The sequence below is a fragment of the Scyliorhinus torazame genome, chromosome 2, assembly GCF_047496885.1.
Source record: "Scyliorhinus torazame isolate Kashiwa2021f chromosome 2, sScyTor2.1, whole genome shotgun sequence".
Classification (NCBI taxonomy): Eukaryota; Metazoa; Chordata; class Chondrichthyes; order Carcharhiniformes; family Scyliorhinidae; genus Scyliorhinus; species Scyliorhinus torazame.
In genome coordinates this window covers 70,875,514-70,892,640 of record NC_092708.1, presented here as the reverse complement: position 1 = coordinate 70,892,640, position 17,127 = coordinate 70,875,514, and the positions used below count along the sequence as shown (strand labels likewise).

Sequence of the window (17,127 nt, the reverse complement as noted above, 5' to 3'; positions counted from 1 at the left end):
CTTCAATCCTAACCCCCTACACAAACTCTCCTCCATTCTGACCCACTGGGAGTCAACCCTTCTGACCCAGCTCCGTACCTTCTCAACATTCGCCGCCCAGTAGTAATATATCAGGTTTGGAAGACCCTAACCCCCTGCCTGCCTTCCTCTCTGTAGTAGCACCTTTCTAATTCTGGCCACCTTCCCATCCCATATGAACAAGGTAATCATCCCTTCAATCTCTCTAAAAAATATCCCTGCACCCCCAGGTATTTAAATTGAGTCCCTGCCCTACGGAACGGCAGCTTACCCCCGGCCGAGACACCACAAAATATTCACTCTTGTCTAGATTTAAGACCCAAACACCCGAAGCAGCTCCAGTTGACCCTATTGACACACTCAGTGATTATTATAATAAGTAATTTAAACGTTTTGTAATGTGTTGCACATGAAATTGTATTTTGCCATTGCAGCCTTATGAAGTAGCTCGTCTGACATCATGATACATTTAGAAGTTAAATAACCTATACATCATTTCTGCTGGTTAACACTTCAGAGGCTAAAATGAGGCTTATCGTGTATCTGTAGAAATGCTTGGAAGCCGGTTTGTAGAAAGTATTTTTTTTTCTTGATTTGAAGCAATCTCGGACAATTCACAGTATAAGATAAGTAGTTACTATTGGAGTATAGCAATTTCCATTTTATTGTAACCTGTTTCGTCTGGAATCAATAAAACTACAGAAATGTGCCATATTCTGCTGTTTGTTTTCATCAGAGTGAAGTTCATTGATTGGGTTGCTACAGTGGAAGAAAGAAAAATCAGTTATAATTTTGTACAACTTATAAACGAATGAACAATATATTTATAAGATTGAATGTGCATTCACTTGCAATTAACTTACAGATAGCATGCATTTGACAACTGCAATATCTTTATTGTGCTTATTTAAAAAAAAATTAAACTCCAGAATAGCACTGCACTAATGCATGGAAAAATTGTGATGACATAAACACAGACTGAGTTAGTTGCAAACCCGCCATTAAATCATGAGTAAAGACAAAATATTTTGTGAAGAATGTTTTGCAATTGCTTGGAAACTAGTGTGCCTCAAATTTTAGTAAAAAGCTAAAATGCTTAGTCTGACACGTAGGTTCAAAAATACCTTACTGTGGTTTAGCAAGGGGAGGGCGAGAAAGAGGGAGTCTTTGTACAGTCTTTCTCAAAAGGAAGTGGAAGCAGAGTCTGTGAATATTTTTAAGGCAAAGGTACGTAGATTCTTCCAAGCAAAGGGGTGAAAGGTTATCTGGGTAGGCAGGAGATTGCAACCAGATCAGCTATGATCTTATTGAATGGCAGAGTAGGTTCGAGGGCCCAAGTGGTCTTGCTTCTAATTTGTTTGTTTGTTCGTTGAGCATTTTCTAATGGCTGGTTCACAGCATCAATGTCAGCACCAATATCAAGCTGGTTTAGCACAGTGGGCTAAACAGCTGGCTTTTAAAGCAGAACAAGGCCAGAAGCGCGAGTTCAATTCCTGTACCTGCCTCCCCAAACAGACGCCGGAATGTGGCAACTAGTGGCTTTTCACAGTAACTTCATTTGAAGCCTACTTGTGACAATAAGCGATTTTCATTCATTTCATTTCAATAGAGGGTTGTTTGTCTCTCTACCCTTTCAACTCTGGAGAAAAGAGAGAGGAATGTGAGGCTGTTTTTTCCCTCTTCTTCCCTTTGCCAATCTGACCATTTTTGAGAGGATATATTCTTTAATTAGTAACTCACTTGAAAACGAATTAGAGTCAACTGAGCTGTGATGGGCTGATACAAGTAACAGGCCATTCTAGAACGCCAAACATGTCGGTTACTCCTTTTATATCTCAAGTTCTTTTTTATGAAAGAAATGTAAATGATCTCAGAATGCAAATTAAACAATATAAAACAGTGAAGTGGAAATTTAATATTCAAAAATTGTCCACCATCAGATTGCTCAACTTAAGCAACCTTGAATGAGTAAATGAGCCATGTTAAATACAGAAGGTTAATTGAATCTGATAAAGGTGAAGCACTTAATAAAGTTATGTTTTTTGAGTTTCTGTTTTTTGAGTTAATCGAGGTGTACGGAAGAAAACTGTTTAGCGTAAAGTAATTTTGTTATTTCCATTTTTATTGCTGTGGCCAAATGAATTTCTGTTGTAGCTTTTTTTAATGAAGGTTTCCAGTAGTGATTTAACTTGTGTTAGAAAAACAATGGTCTGTTAGAAAAGCAATGGTCTGTGCAGTTAAAATTATGCCCTTTAGAAGTTCTATGCTAGTTTGTCTTTCAAAGAATAGTTGCATAAATTACTTATTTTATACATGAAAGTTCCAAAATTATAATGTTTCACAAGAGGCAAAAATATATCCTATGTAAAATGCATAAGTAATACCATTGCTTTGAATGGAATGGGGAATTTCCAGCAACTTTGGGACAATCCAAAAGAAATTTAAAAATGGCAATTTCAGTCATGAAGAATTAAACTTATCCTTGGAATACAGCAACTTATATTATATTTTTACTTTGTTTCTTGATTGAAATCTATAATATATATGTAAATCATAACATCGTGAAGGTTTTGTTTTAGGATTGAGTAATTATTTCAACATCATGCATTTTAATATCTTTAGATTTGTGTCAAAAATCGAAGAAGTGCTGAACAATTGGAAACTGATTGGAAGCACTGCAAAAATACCTTTGGAAAAGGTCTGTTTTAATAAAGACATCTGTATAGTTCAGTTACATGCAGTGTTGCTTGTTCTTTTTTTAATCAAAGAACTGTGTAATAAATAAAATGGCTTAGAATAAAGGCAATATAAATACTTTGCAAGAGAGTTGATTATATTCTCCACCAATATTTTTATCGGATTTATTTGTGACCATCTATAAAATATCTTTCAGCATGATTCATACAGGGAGAAAGCATGTTTCAGCATCGGAATAATTGACACTGGCCACTGGCTACAATACCCATGTCCATTGCATAATCATTTCAACCCTGGGTATTTGGCTCTTTGGCAGGAGCCTAGTGTAAACTTGCTTTTAAACTTATGTTTTGATTCTTTATATACCTATTTAAAATGACTGTTCTGTAAAGCTATAGTGTTGCATTTTTTGATTTTACAGGGTGAATTAACTTCTGGCGTGTGGGAGGAGAAGTCTGATGAGATTTCTTTTGCAGACTATAAATTCAGTATAACACATCATTATCTCAAACAAGAAGCTTTAACTGATAAAGAATTTAAAGTAGAGTCTGAAGAAGGTATGACTGGCTACCTATGTTGATTTTACGCTTTTAAAGTTGCATTGGAGGAGAATTAAAGGATTTGAGTTGTATAATGTACCTCTGAAGGTTTTGAGTTGGAATAAATTTGATATTTTTTGATTCTTTAAAATATATGTATAAAAGTGGAGCGATTTGAATCCAAAACTTAAATGTTCATTAGGGGTTTGGATGTTACAAATTGGTCTCCTTCACAATCATATCCAGTTAATTACCAATATTTATGATTGTACATGGTTGAAGGAATTTGTTTCTTCTGTGGAAGAATTCTGTTTTGTGTTTTTCTTATAAAATATCTATTTTTTCTTAAAAGGAAATTATATTTCAACAGATGCTCTTCCTGAAGCAATGCAAGATTTACTGTCCATGAACAATGATTTTCCACCCAGAGCTCATTGCCTTGTCAGATGGTAGGCATGCTGTCAACATAACTTATTTGTGTGCAATTGACAATTTTGTATGAAACTGACACTACACATACTTGCGCCCACAAAAATTTAAAATTTAGTGTTCTGCAGTGCGTAATAGGAAGGATATTTTGTGCATTTGGGGGCTGCAAGCAAATGCCAACCAATTTAGAGTTCTGATGCAGTATAACAGCTTATTAATGAAGCATAACTGTTGCTAGTTTTACCTTGGAGCTGTAGTGCCTTTAGGGTTAAAATGTTGCACTGCCCTCCCTTCTTCAACATTTGTGTAAATGTAAAGGAAGATTTGAGAGTGTACTTTCAAATATTTTCCGTCTCTCTAACCTTTTAAAAGATAAACTGACTATCCATGCAGGGTTTTATAGGTGTCATCAGTGCAGTTAACTTATCCACATCAATGGAGTCTTGTCAGCTTGGTAATCTGGAATGCCTCTGAGGTGCTCGTTGACAATGAAATTGATGGGACTGCTTTGGGTGACTATCACCATACCATTGGAACAACTTGAGAGCACAATGTTGAAATGATGAACCTCCTATGGGAGAAGAAACCATGGAAAATTTGCACGTTTGAATGGGTGGAAGATAGTATTGACTTGGTGATTTGTTTTAGCCATTTAAATTGAGTTGATCGTGAATTTTGATATAAATATTTCCAGAGTTGGGTAGACTGAGTTAAGGTGCATATTGACAATGATCTGATTGGGTGACAGAGCAGATTCGAGGTGCTGAATGGAGAAATCTGTTAGCTTTCCATAAAGGAATTGAAGAAAGCTATTTAGCACAACACACCTGCTTGGGACGGCACAGTGGTTAGCACGGCTGCCTCAGTGCCAGGGATCCGGACTGAATTCCAGCCTCGGGTGGAGTTTGCACTTTCTCCCTGTGTCTATGTGGGTTTCCTCCCACAGTTCAAAGAGTGCAGGTTAGGTGGATTGGCTATGATTAATTGCCCCTTAAGTGTCCAAAAGGTTAGGTGGGGTTGTGAGGTTAAGGGGATAGGATGGGGGGGCCTGACCTTGGGTACCCTTTCAGAGGGTTGGTGCAGACTTGATGGGCCAAATGTCCTCCTTCTGTACTGTAGTGATTCTATGATTTTCAGGGATCTGCTGCACCTACCTGCTTCCCACATTTTGTTCAGTTCTCTATAGAAATTCATTAATTTTTCTTTTGAACCCAATAGCCTTTATTGGTAACTGACTCAGCGAGTCTCTTAGTCTTTGGGTTAAAAAGTTGCACTGCCCTCCCTTCTTCTAATTTTCTAATTTTATGTGTCCTGCCACTTGAACCTTTCACCATAATGAGTAATATTTTGTCTGTAAATCAATTTGACCTGTTTACTCTTTAATTTTGGAAATTCAAAGCTTGGTACTTTAACTTTTTCAAAATAAAACAAGCCCAACTTCTTGAACATTTCTCTTCACCAATGTTTGTGTTTTAATAAATATATAATCATTTTTGTTGCTTCCCTTTGTTTCTCCTTGAGGGCAATAATATTCTCTGCTCTCAAGGGCAATAATATTCTTGCAATTTGATGAAGAGAGCTGCCAACAATATGCCAGATTGGATTTGACTAATGCCTTGTACAGCAAAATTACCACTTTTGATTTGCAGTCTGTCATCCTGGTAATGTAACCTGGGAAGCCTGGTTTAAGAAAAGCATGGTTTTCAAACGGTGCTTAGATCAGAAAGGACGTTTGATTTTGAAAGAAGTTCGCTTAAGAACTCAAAAGATAAATCTGTCGGGGTTGATGGACTTCTTGTATCTTGTCATTAATGTTGAAATTGATAAATAATGATCAATAGCAAATTCATCACCTTCAGGCATTTCTTATCCTAGGTATGGTTTACGTGAGTTTGTGGTAATTTCTCCAGCAGCAAGTAGTGATGCGGTCATCAGTGAATCGAAATGCAACATTCTACTAAGCTCCATTTCTATTGCATTGGGAAATACTGGTTGGTAGGTAAATGTTTCAAAATGCTAGATGGACTGTATCAGATATTCACACATGGGACACTGAAGGAGAGACTCTTGAACTTGGTGATCAAATAACTTGGAATTGCTATGGATTTTATTTCTACTTTTTCTTCTTTTCTCTTTCCTACAACAATCCTTCAGTACTCCTTGACCTCCCTGTCTTGTGCAGTGATGCGTGACACCCAGGCCAACACTGCAGTGGTGGCATCCGCCGCGGAAAGCCTGGGGCAAAAGGTCAGACCCATGACAGGAGAACTCCGAAGTGTGTTTCAGCCCCTGAGGACCATCGCTGAGGGCTTCAACTGCATGGTGCAGACAATGGCCGGTCTCCAGGACTGACAGCGTTAGATGAAGTTGAGGTTTCTGCAGCTCACTCCAGCTATACCTCCGTTCCATGGAGTGACCTAGGGACCCATGAGCACGGAGGGAGGAGGATCTGCTGGAGCACATCCAAGGGCCTTCCACCCAGGAGACCCTGGGAGTGACCTGCCGGTCTGAATCCCCCTTCCTGAGACCGGTGCAATTCAGGCACAGGAGGCATAACTGGGTGACATGGCAACACAAGTGTCACTCAAACGTAGGCCTTGTCCCCCCAAGTGTTCCTTTACGTAAACTCTCCAACTTATACCACCCCTTTGATCTTGCCATCGCGGTAACACAGCGGTTAGCACTATGGCTTCTCAGCGCCAGGGTCCCAGGTTTGATTCCCGGGTTGGGCCACTGTCTGTGCGGAGTCTGCACGTTCTCCCCGTGTCTGCGTGAGTTTCCTCATGGTGCTCGGTTTCCTCCCAAAAGTCCTAAAAGATGTGCTGTTAGGTGATTTGGTCATTCTGAATTCCCCCTCAGTGTACCGAACAGGTGCCGTAGTGTGGCGACTTAAGAGATTTTCACAGTAACTTCATTGCAGTGTTAATGTAATCCTACTAGTTACACTAATAAAGATTATTATTATATCAATCTGTGACCATGTCCTTGTGTCACACTCTATCCACATCCTCTTTCCATGCTCCAAAGCCTACCATCACCTCTATCCGGCCTTTGGAAAAAAATATCAACCCTCATTCACATACTATTGAATTTTCAACATTCCAACTGCTAGCTGCTGGCCCTACATTCACCATAATGGGCTGGTTTTTTTCATTTGGGGACGTGAGGGGCATACTGCTTACCCTCCTGAAAAACACCCTTTTACCACCACTTGAGACATTTTGGTTTTAATCTAACCTAACCTGACACTGAACCTAATCCACAAGCCTCAATTTTGTGGTAGTTTGTCAGTTGGTTTCTTAAAATCGTATGGTGAACATACATGCCCTTCATCAACTCTTTATTACTGTATCCAAAACATCAATTGGTCAAACATTATTTCACATTTACAAATCCATGCCATTTCTCCTTGATTAGCTCAATTCTCTCCAAGGTGATTGAAATTGGATGGAGACTTCAAAGAAACGAACTTGCAGAGCTAAGGAAATAGAGCAGTGGACTGGGACTGATTGGATTGCTGTATAGAGAGCTAGCATAGACTCAATGGACTGAATAGCTGCCATCTGTGCCATTATGGCTCTCAAGTGTCTGTTAATTTTTTTAATCAGATTATTGTTTCTAAAACCTGACGCCCAACTGATGTTAAACTGACCATACTGTACTGGGAATATTCATGTCCCTTTTCTTGAACAAGGGTGTCATATTTGTCACTTTCCAATTCTCCTTCCCCTTATCTAGGGAAGATTGAAAATGATGGCGACCCATCACCTATCAGCACCTGCTCTTCCTTTAACAATCTGGGTTACAAGCCATATAAGCAATGCATGAAGCAGAAGAACCATTGTAGCGCTCCAAACTTCGGAAGAATAAGCCGTATGCAGCTTATGACTTTAGTTGGCCACTTTTAAAATTCTTTCATGGGCTGTGGGAATAACTGGCAAGGCAGCATTTGTTGCCCCATCCCTTGCCCTTGAACTGAGTGGAATGCTGGGCCATTTCAGAGGGCAGTTAAGTGTCAACCACATTGTTGTGGGTATGAGGTCATATGTCGGCCAAATTGGGTAAGGGTGGCAGATTTCCTTCCCTAAAATGGGTATTTGTGATCCAGATGTGTTTTTATAAGAATTGATCAAAGCTTCATGGTCATCGTTACTGAGACTAGCTTTTTTTCATTCCAGAATTGTTGAATTTAACTTCCACCAGCTGCAGTGGTGAGATTTAAACCCATGTCCTGGGGCCATTAGCCTGGGCCACTGGATTACTGGCCCGTGACATTACCACTACGCCACCATCTCTCCTTAAATGAGGCAGTGTGCTTTTTCTGACATCTGCTACACAGCAAGGATACCCAAATTGTAGCCCGTGTGAACTCTGGTCATCAATACTTGGTCAGCTTGTCTATCCTTTTCAGATTTTATGGAAATTTAGTATCTTTTGATGCTCCCCAAAGTACAGATATGTAGCCCATGTAGACAAAAACGATTGGAATACCAATGTGCCAGAGTACATGTCATTTTCAGCTCTAGGACAATACACAGTTCATTCCATCTTTTGTTCTCGTATATCCTAATATTACTGTGAAATCACATAATTCTAGCTTTCATGTTTTTTCTAATGGAGATTTTGACCAACAAGATAAAGAACAGTTTGAGGAAACTGGTTAAACAAGGATTCTGTTGAATATTGCAAGATGCTCTCAAATCACCTCTGCTACTAATTGAACTAAATTGAAAGTGATACCCATACTCAGTCCACTTCTTCAAGTCCAAAGCCCCATCTAATTAAAAATCATTGAGAATTGGACAATTCCTAATTGATGCATTGTGCCAGGACTCTGTTTCTATTATTCCAGCCCACTTTGATGTGTATCTTGTGACATAATTGGCATTAACAAATGTATTATAATATTGTTATAAGATATTGCAAGTAAAATACCAGTTTAGAGATATTGGGCCAAACTTTACTGGAGATGGGGGGCGGGATTCTCCCAGCCCCGTGCCGGGCTGGTGATTCCCCGCAACCGCGCCACGCGATTCTCCCGGATGGGCCGAGCGGCCGCTCTAAAAAGGCAGAGTCCTGCCGGCGCCGTCCACACCTGGTCGCAGCCGGCGGGAACTCTGCGCGCAGGGTTTTGGTGGTGGGGTGGGGAGGGGGGGGGGGGGGGGGGGTGGCGGCGGCTCCGACCCCGGGGGGGGGCCTCCGATGGGGCCTGGACCGCGATCGGGGCCCACCGATCGGCGGGCGGGCCTCTGTGGCTGGGGGCCTCCTTTCCTACGCGCCAGCCCCAGTAGCCCTGCGCCACGTTGCATCGGGGCCGGCATGTTGAAGGAGGCCTCTGCGTATGCGCGTGTTGGCGCCGGCGCCACTGCGCATGTCTACGTTGGTGCCGGCGCAACTGCACATGCGTGGATCCCGCAGTGCACTGTTCGCGCCGGGATCTGAAGCTGGAGCGGCGCGAAACGCTCCAGCGCCGTGCTGGCCCCCTGTAGGGGCTAGAATAGATGTGGGAGCGGCCCGTTCACGCCGTTCTAAAACGCGACTGCGTTTACGACGACATGGACACTCTGCTGTGGGATTGGAGAATCCCGCCCGGGGAATGGTGTTTGGGTGGAAGGTGAGTTGCCACCAATTTCTAGCATTCTTGCAACTTCAGGATTTCAGGTGTATGTTGATTTGATTGGAAATCCTGAAGTTGCACTCTGTTGCAGAGGGTTTCAATACAGACTGCCCCCTTCAGAACTGACAATCAGTTTCAACTTTCCTTCTTTCAGATTATTCGAACTCCATAACATGTTGCATTTTGTTCATTCAAGTGTTAATGGGTTTTTAATGGCACAGTAATTAATACAATTTGGTGACCAACTGAACCTGCCCTGAAAAAATTTGTTTTGTAATCATAGAATGCTGTTAAATAATTAACATTTACAAAAACATAATGGGCGGGATTCGTCGGTCTCCGACACCAAACTCGCGTTCGCCGATCGGCCGGAGAAATCCCGTTGATGCTGAAACCGGTGGGGGAGGGAGGGGGGCGGGGGCGCCGCTTTTTGCAATGCCCCCTCCAAAATGCACGCGTATGGACGGCCTCAGGATGTCACCTGAGGCCCGCCCCCGATGGGCAGAGTTCCCGACTGTGGGTCACTCATGCTGTTTTTCTTTTCAGGAACCTGGCATGGCTGCTGCGGACTGAGTCCAGCCCCGCCGCAGTCGGGAGGGGGGTGGGGGTGGTCTGCTAGCAGGGGGGGCTTTGGCGGGGGCATGGGGCATTGGTGGGGGTGGTCCGGGGGTGGCAAGCCTGGCGAAAGGGGAACACTATTTGGCAGGCCGGGTCTGCGTGCGGCTGGTCCTATGTTGCACGGCGGGAAGCAACTGCATTTATTTCAATGCAAGGGGCCTGACGGGCAAAGCGGATGAACTCAGGGCATGGACGGGCACATGGGACTGGGATATTATAGCTATGACTGAAACATGGCTAAGGGAGGGGCAGGACTGGCAGCTCAATGTTCCGGGGTACAGATGCTATAGAAAGGATAGAACAGGAGGTAAGAGAGGAGGGGGAGTGGCGTTTTTGATTAGGGAGAACATCACAGCAGTACTTAGAGGGGATATATCCGAGGGTTCGCCCACTGAGTCTATATGGGTGGAACTGAAAAATAAGAAGGGAGAGATCACCTTGGTAGGACTGTACTACAGGCCCCCAAATAGTCAGCGGGAAATTGAGGAGCAAATATGTAAGGAGATTACAGATATCTGCAAGAATAATAGGGTGTTAGTAGTAGGGGACTTTAACTTTCCCAACATTGACTGGGACAGCCATAGCATTAGGGGCTTGGATGGAGGGAAATTTGTTGAGTGTATTCAGGAGGAATTTCTCATTCAGTATGAGGATGGACCGACTAGAGAGGGGGCAAAACTTGACCTCGTCTTGGGAAATAAGGAAGGGCAAGTGATAGAAGTGCTAGTGAGGGATCACTTTGGGACAAGTGACCATAATTCCATTAGTTTTAAGATAGCTATGGAGAATGATAGGTCTGGCCCAAGAGTTAAAATTCTTAATTGGGGCAAGGCCAATTTTGATGGTATCAGACAGGAACTTGCAGAGGTAGATTGGGGGAGACTATTGGCAGACAAAGGGACGGCTGGTAAATGGGAGGCTTTTAAAAATGTGTTAACCAGGGTGCAGGGTAAGCACATTCCCTTTAGAGTGAAGGGCAAGGCTGGTAGAAGTAGGGAACCCTGGATGACTCGAGATATTGAGACTCTGGTCAAAAAGAAGAAGGAGGCATATGACGTACATAAGCAACTGGGATCAAGTAGATCCCTTGAAGAGTATAGAGATTGTCGAAATAGAGTTAAGAGGGAAATCAGGAGGGCAAAAAGGGGACATGAAATTGCTTTGGCAAATAATGCAAGGGAGAATCCAAAGAGATTCTACAGATACATAAAGGGGAAAAGAGTAACTAGGGACAGAGTAGGGCCTCTTAAGGATCAACAAGGGCATCTATGTGCAGAGCCACAAGAGTTGGGTGAGATCCTGAATGAATATTTCTCATCGGTATTCACGGTGGAGAAAGGCATGGATGTTAGGAAACTAAGGGAAATAAATAGTGATGTCTTGAGAAGTGTGCATATTACAGAGGAGGAGGTGCTGGAAGTCTTAAAGCGCATCAAGGTAGATAAATCCCCGGGACCTGATGAAATGTATCCCAGGATGTTGTGGGAGGCTAGGGAGGAAATTGCGGGTCCCCTAACCGAGATATTTGAATCATCGGCAGCCACAGGTGAGGTGCCTGAAGATTGGAGAGTGGCGAATGTTGTGCCCTTGTTTAAGAAGGGCAGCAGGGAAAAGCCTGGGAACTACAGACCGGTGAGCCTAACGTCTGTAGTAGGTAAGTTGCTAGAAGGTATTCTGAGAGACAGGATCTACAAGCATTTAGAGAGGCAAGGACTGATTCGGGGCAGTCAGCATGGCTTTGTGCGTGGAAAATCATGTCTCACAAATTTGATTGAGTTTTTTGAGGGAGTGACCAAGAAGGTAGATGAGGGCAGTGCAGTAGATGTTGTCTACATGGACTTTAGCAAAGCCTTTGACAAGGTACCGCATGGTAGGTTGTTGCAGAAGGTTAAAGCTCGCGGGATCCAGGGTGAGGTTGCCAATTGGATTCAAAATTGGCTGGACGACAGAAGGCAGAGGGTGGTTGTAGAGGGTTGTTTTTCAAACTGGAGGCCTGTGACCAGTGGTGTGCCTCAGGGATCGGTGCTGGGTCCACTGTTATTTGTGATTTATATTAATGATTTGGATGAGAATTTAGGAGGCATGGTTAGTAAGTTTGCAGATGACACCAAGATTGGTGGCACAGTGGATAGTGAAGAAGGTTATCTAGGATTGCAACGGGATCTTGATCAATTAGGCCAGTGGGCCGACGAATGGCAGATGGAGTTTAATTTAGATAAATGTGAGATGATGCATTTTGGCAGATCGAATCAGGCCAGGACCTACTCAGTTAATGGTATGGCGTTGGGGAGAGTTATAGAACAAAGAGATCTAGGAGTACAGGTTCATAGCTCCTTGAAGGTGGAGTCGCAGGTCGACAGGGTGGTGAAGAAGGCATTCGGCATGCTTGGTTTCATTGGTCAGAACATTGAATATAGGAGTTGGGACGTCTTGTTGAAGTTGTACAAGACATTGGTACGGCCACACTTGGAATACTGTGTGCAGTTCTGGTCACCCTATTATAGAAAGGATATTATTAAACTAGAAAGAGTGCAGAAAAGATTTACTAGGATGTTGCCGGGACTTGATGGTTTGAGTTATAAGGAGAGGCTGGATAGACTGGGACTTTTTTCCCTGGAGCGTAGGAGGCTTAGGGGTGATCTTCTAGAGGTCTATAAAATAATGAGGGGCATAGATAAGGTAGATAGTCAACATCTTTTCCCAAAGGTAGGGGAGTCTAAAACTAGAGGGCATAGGTTTAAGGTGAGAGGGGAGAGATTCAGAAGGGCCCAGAGGGGCAATTTCTTCACTCAGAGGGTAGTGAGTGTCTGGAATGGGCTGCCAGAGGTAGTAGTAGAGGCGGGTACAATTGTGTCTTTCAAAAAGCATTTAGATGGTTACATGGGTAAGATGGGTATAGAGGGTTATGGGCCAAGTGCGGGCAACTGGGACTAGCTTAATGGTAAAAACTGGGCGGCATGGACTGGTTGGGCCGAAGGGCCTGTTTCCATGCTGTAAACTTCTATGATTCTATGAAGCAGACTGCTGTGGAAGTGAGGGCTTAAGTGGGTCGGTGCAGACTCGATGGGCCGAATGGCTCCTTCTGCACTGTATGTTCTGTGTCTGGTGGTGAGATCTTCTGGTCTTGCCACTGTCAGTGCGATTTCCCATTGAATCCACCCCCCACCACCAGGAAACCCACGGTAGAGGTTCGCCGTCGGTCGGGCCGGAAGATTCCACTGGCGAGATCCCCCCCTTAGTCTAAAAGATCTAGTAATTAATCTTAATGGTGACATTTAACAAATGTACTGTATATACATATAACATTATTTTTCAAAGAGCAAAATTTCTTGCTCAGCAGTAGTTATTATTCAAATCACCGTTTAATACGCCTGATACACCCGATTGAACAAAATTAATTTTGTATGGGCTTTCTAACCGCAATATGAGGGCAGGAAAGGGGACGTTCTCACCACATCTGCTGATTTCAATGATTTACTGGCTTGGGGGAGGGGATATTGATTTATTTTAAAAGTGGTGACTACATGTAACTTGTCTGTGGAGCATTGTAGAGGTTAATAAATCTTGAATTTGTGTATTTTAAATTAGTCAGGTGACCTTGTTTGTGCAAATCCAACAAAAGTCAAGAAGGATGTACGTGGGTGCATGTGAAGGCCCTGGTGTTCGGACAGATTTTGAAATGATTCATCTTCGGAAAGTGCCAAACCAATATAATCATCTATCTGGCCTACTGGATATATTTAAATCGAAGATTGTAAGTACTTTTTAGAAATGCTTTTTAATTGGCATCTTGAACTTTACTGGATTTAATTGCAATCAATATTTCCTCTAACCTCTTTATGCTGTGCATGGCTTGTTCGTTTCCGTGCATTATCTAAAGGGCAATATATGGGCAGTCTGCGCAGGACCTTCTAGGTTAAGGTAGCCAGGGAAAGGGTTGGCCCACTGAAGGATAGGCAAGGGAATCTATGTGTGGAGCCAGAGGAAATGGGTGAGGTACTAAATGAATACTTTGCATCAGTATTCACCAAAGAGAAGGAATTGGTAGATGTTGAGTCTGGAGAAGGGTGTGTAGATAGTCTGGGTCACATTGAGATCCAAAAAGACGAGGTGTTGGGCATCTTAAAAAATATTAAGGTAGATAAGTCCCCAGGGCCTGATGGGATCACCCCAGAATACTGAAGGAGGCTGGAGAGGAAATTGCTGAGGCCTTGACAGAAATCTTTGGATCCTCACTGTCTTCAGGTGATGTCCCAGAGGACCGGAGAATAGCCAATGTTGTTCCTCTGTTTAAGAAGGGTAGCAAGGATAATCCAGGGAACTACAGGCTGGCGAGCCTTACTTCAGTGGTAGGGAAATTACTGGAGAGAATTCTTCGAGACAGGATCTACTCCCATATGGAAGCAAATGGACGCATTAGTGAGAGGCAGCATGGTTTTGTGAAGGGGAGGTTGTGTCTCATTAACTTGATAAGAGTTTTTCGAGGAGGTCACAAAGATGATTGATGCAGGTAGGGCAGTGGATGTTGTCTATATGGACTTCAGTAAGGCCTTTGACAAGGTCCCTCATGGTAGACTAGTACAAAAGGTGAAGTCACACGGGATCAGGGGTGAGCTGGCAAGGTGGATACAGAACTGGCTAGGTCATAGAAGGCAGAGAGTAGCAATGGAAGGATGCTTTTCTAATTGGAGGGCTGTGACCAGTGGTGTTCCGCAGGGATCAGTGCTGGGACCTTTGCTGTTTGTAGTATATATAAATGATTTGGAGGAAAATGTAACTGGTCTGATTAGTAAGTTTGCAGAAGACACAAAGGTCCGTGGAATTGCGGATAGCGATGAGGACTGTCAGAGGATACAGCAGGATTTAGATTGTTTGGAGACTTGGGCGGAGAGATGACAGATGGAGTTTAATCCGGACAAATGAGAGGTAATGCATTTTGGAAGGTCTAATGCAGGTAGGGAATATACAGTGAATGGTAGAACCCTCAAGAGTATTGAAAGTCAGAGAGATCTAGGTGTACAGGTCCACAGGTCACTGAAAGGGGCAACACAGGTGGAGAAGGTAGTCAAAAAGGCATACGACATGCTTGCTTTCATTGGCCGGGGCATTGAGTATAAGAATTGGCAAGTCATGTTGCAGCTGTATAGAACCTTAGTTAGGCCACACTTGAAGTATAGTGTTCAATTCTGGTTGCTACACTACCAGAAGGATGTGGAGGCTTTAGAGAAGGTGCAGAAGAGATTTACCAGAATGTTGCCTGGTATGGAGGGCATTAGCTATGAGGAGCGGTTGAATAAACTCGGTTTGTTCTCACTGGAACGACGGAGGTTGAGGGGCGACCTGACAGATGTCTACAAAATTATGAAGGGCACAGACAGAGTGGATAGTCAGAGGCTTTTCCCCAGGGTAGAGGGGTCATTTACTAGGGGGCATAGGTTTAAGGTGAGAGGGGCAAGGTTTAGAGTAGATGTACGAGGCACGTTTTTTTACGCAGAGGGTAGTGGGTGCCTGGAACTCACTACCGGAGGAGGTGGTCAAAGCAGGGACGATAGTGACATTCAACGGGCATCTTGACAAATACATGAATAGGATGGGAATAGAGGGATACGGACCCAGGAAGTGTAGAAGATTGTAGTTTAGTTGGGCAGCATGGTCGGCACGGGCTTGGAGGGCCGAAGGGCCTGTTCCTGTGCTGTACATTTCTTTGTTCTTTGTACATGTGCACACTTGAGAAGGCGCCACTGCGCATGTCCTCATTGGCGCCGGCGCATTCACAAGACAGCCCCGAACGTTACCCAAGCACAACGCAACCCCATCCGCGCTCTCAAGACCAACCGCAACATCGTCATCAAACCAGCAGACAAAGGAGGGGCCACCATCATACTGAACAAAACGGACTACTGCAAAGAAATATACCGACAACTCAACAACCAGGAACACCACAGACAGTTACCCGCAGATCCGACCAAGGAACATATCCACCAACTCAACAGACTGATCCAGACCTTGAGAACACCCTATGTGCTTTCATCCCATGTACTCCCCGCATTGGAGATCTCTACTGCCTCCCGAAAATACACAAGGCCAACACACCAGGCCGTCCTGTGGAATCTCTTTCCCTGTCCTATCGTTTCAGGCAATGGGACTCTGTGTGAGAACCTCTCTGGCTACATCGAGGGCATCTTGAAACCCATCGTACAAGGTACGCCCAGCTTCTGTCGCGACACGAAGGACTTCCTACAGAAACACAGCACCCATGGACCAGTTGAACCAGGGACATTCCTCGTCATAATGGACGTCTCTGCACTCTACACCAGCATCCCCCATGACGACAGCATTGCTGCAACAGCCTCAGTACTCAACACCACCAACTGCCAATCTCCAGACGCAATTCTGCAACTCATCTGCTTCATTCTGGATCACAACGTCTTCACCTTCGACAACAAGTTCTTCATCCAGATGCACGGAACAGCCATGGGGACCAAATTCGCACCTCAATATGCCAACATCTTCATGCATAAGTTTGAACAAGACCGCACAGGACCTTCAACCGACGTTATACACCAGATACATTGATGACTTTTTTTTCCTTTGGACCCACGGCGAAGAATCACTGAAACGACTACACGATGACATCAATAAGTTCCATCCCACCATCAGACTCACCATGGACTACTCTCCAAAATCAGTTGCATTCTTGGACACACTCATCTCCATCAAGGATGGTCACCTCAGCACTTCGCTTTACCGCAAACCCATCGATAACCTCACGATGCTCCACTTCTCCAGCTTCCACCCTAAACACATTAAAGAAGCCATCCCCTATGGACAAGCCCTCCATATACACAGGATCTGCTCAGACGAGGAGGAGCGTAACAGACATCTACAGACAATATGAATCACCTGGATTAAAAAGATACCCTCGTACGAACGGGATATGGCGCTCGATTCATCGATCGACAGTTCCAACGCGCCACAGCAAGAAACTGCACCAACCTCCTCAGAAGACAAACACGGGACACAACCGACAGAGTACCCTTTGTCATCCAGTACTTTCCTGGAGCGGCGAAACTACAACATCTTCTTCGCAGCCTTCAACACGTCATCGATGAAGATGAACATCTTGACAAGGTCACCCCCACACCCGCACTACTTGCCTTCAAACAACCGTGCAACCTCAAACAAACCATTGTTTGCAGCAAACTACCC

At 43.8% G+C, this 17,127-nt stretch overlaps 1 protein-coding gene across 4 annotated transcripts in view; it reads left to right on the top strand.

Annotated features, from left to right (window-relative positions):
* Positions 1-17,127, top strand: part of rab3gap1 (RAB3 GTPase activating protein subunit 1) — a 122,563-nt gene that overhangs the window by 5,187 nt on the left and 100,249 nt on the right. For all 4 annotated transcript variants that reach the window (XM_072472599.1, XM_072472606.1, XM_072472616.1 and 1 more), the window contains exons 3-7: positions 2,641-2,716; positions 3,137-3,272; positions 3,625-3,703; positions 5,559-5,678; positions 13,507-13,672. In XM_072472599.1, coding sequence (XP_072328700.1) covers positions 2,641-2,716; positions 3,137-3,272; positions 3,625-3,703; positions 5,559-5,678; positions 13,507-13,672 — 577 coding nt within the window. The remainder of the gene's footprint in view (positions 1-2,640; positions 2,717-3,136; positions 3,273-3,624; positions 3,704-5,558; positions 5,679-13,506; positions 13,673-17,127) is intronic.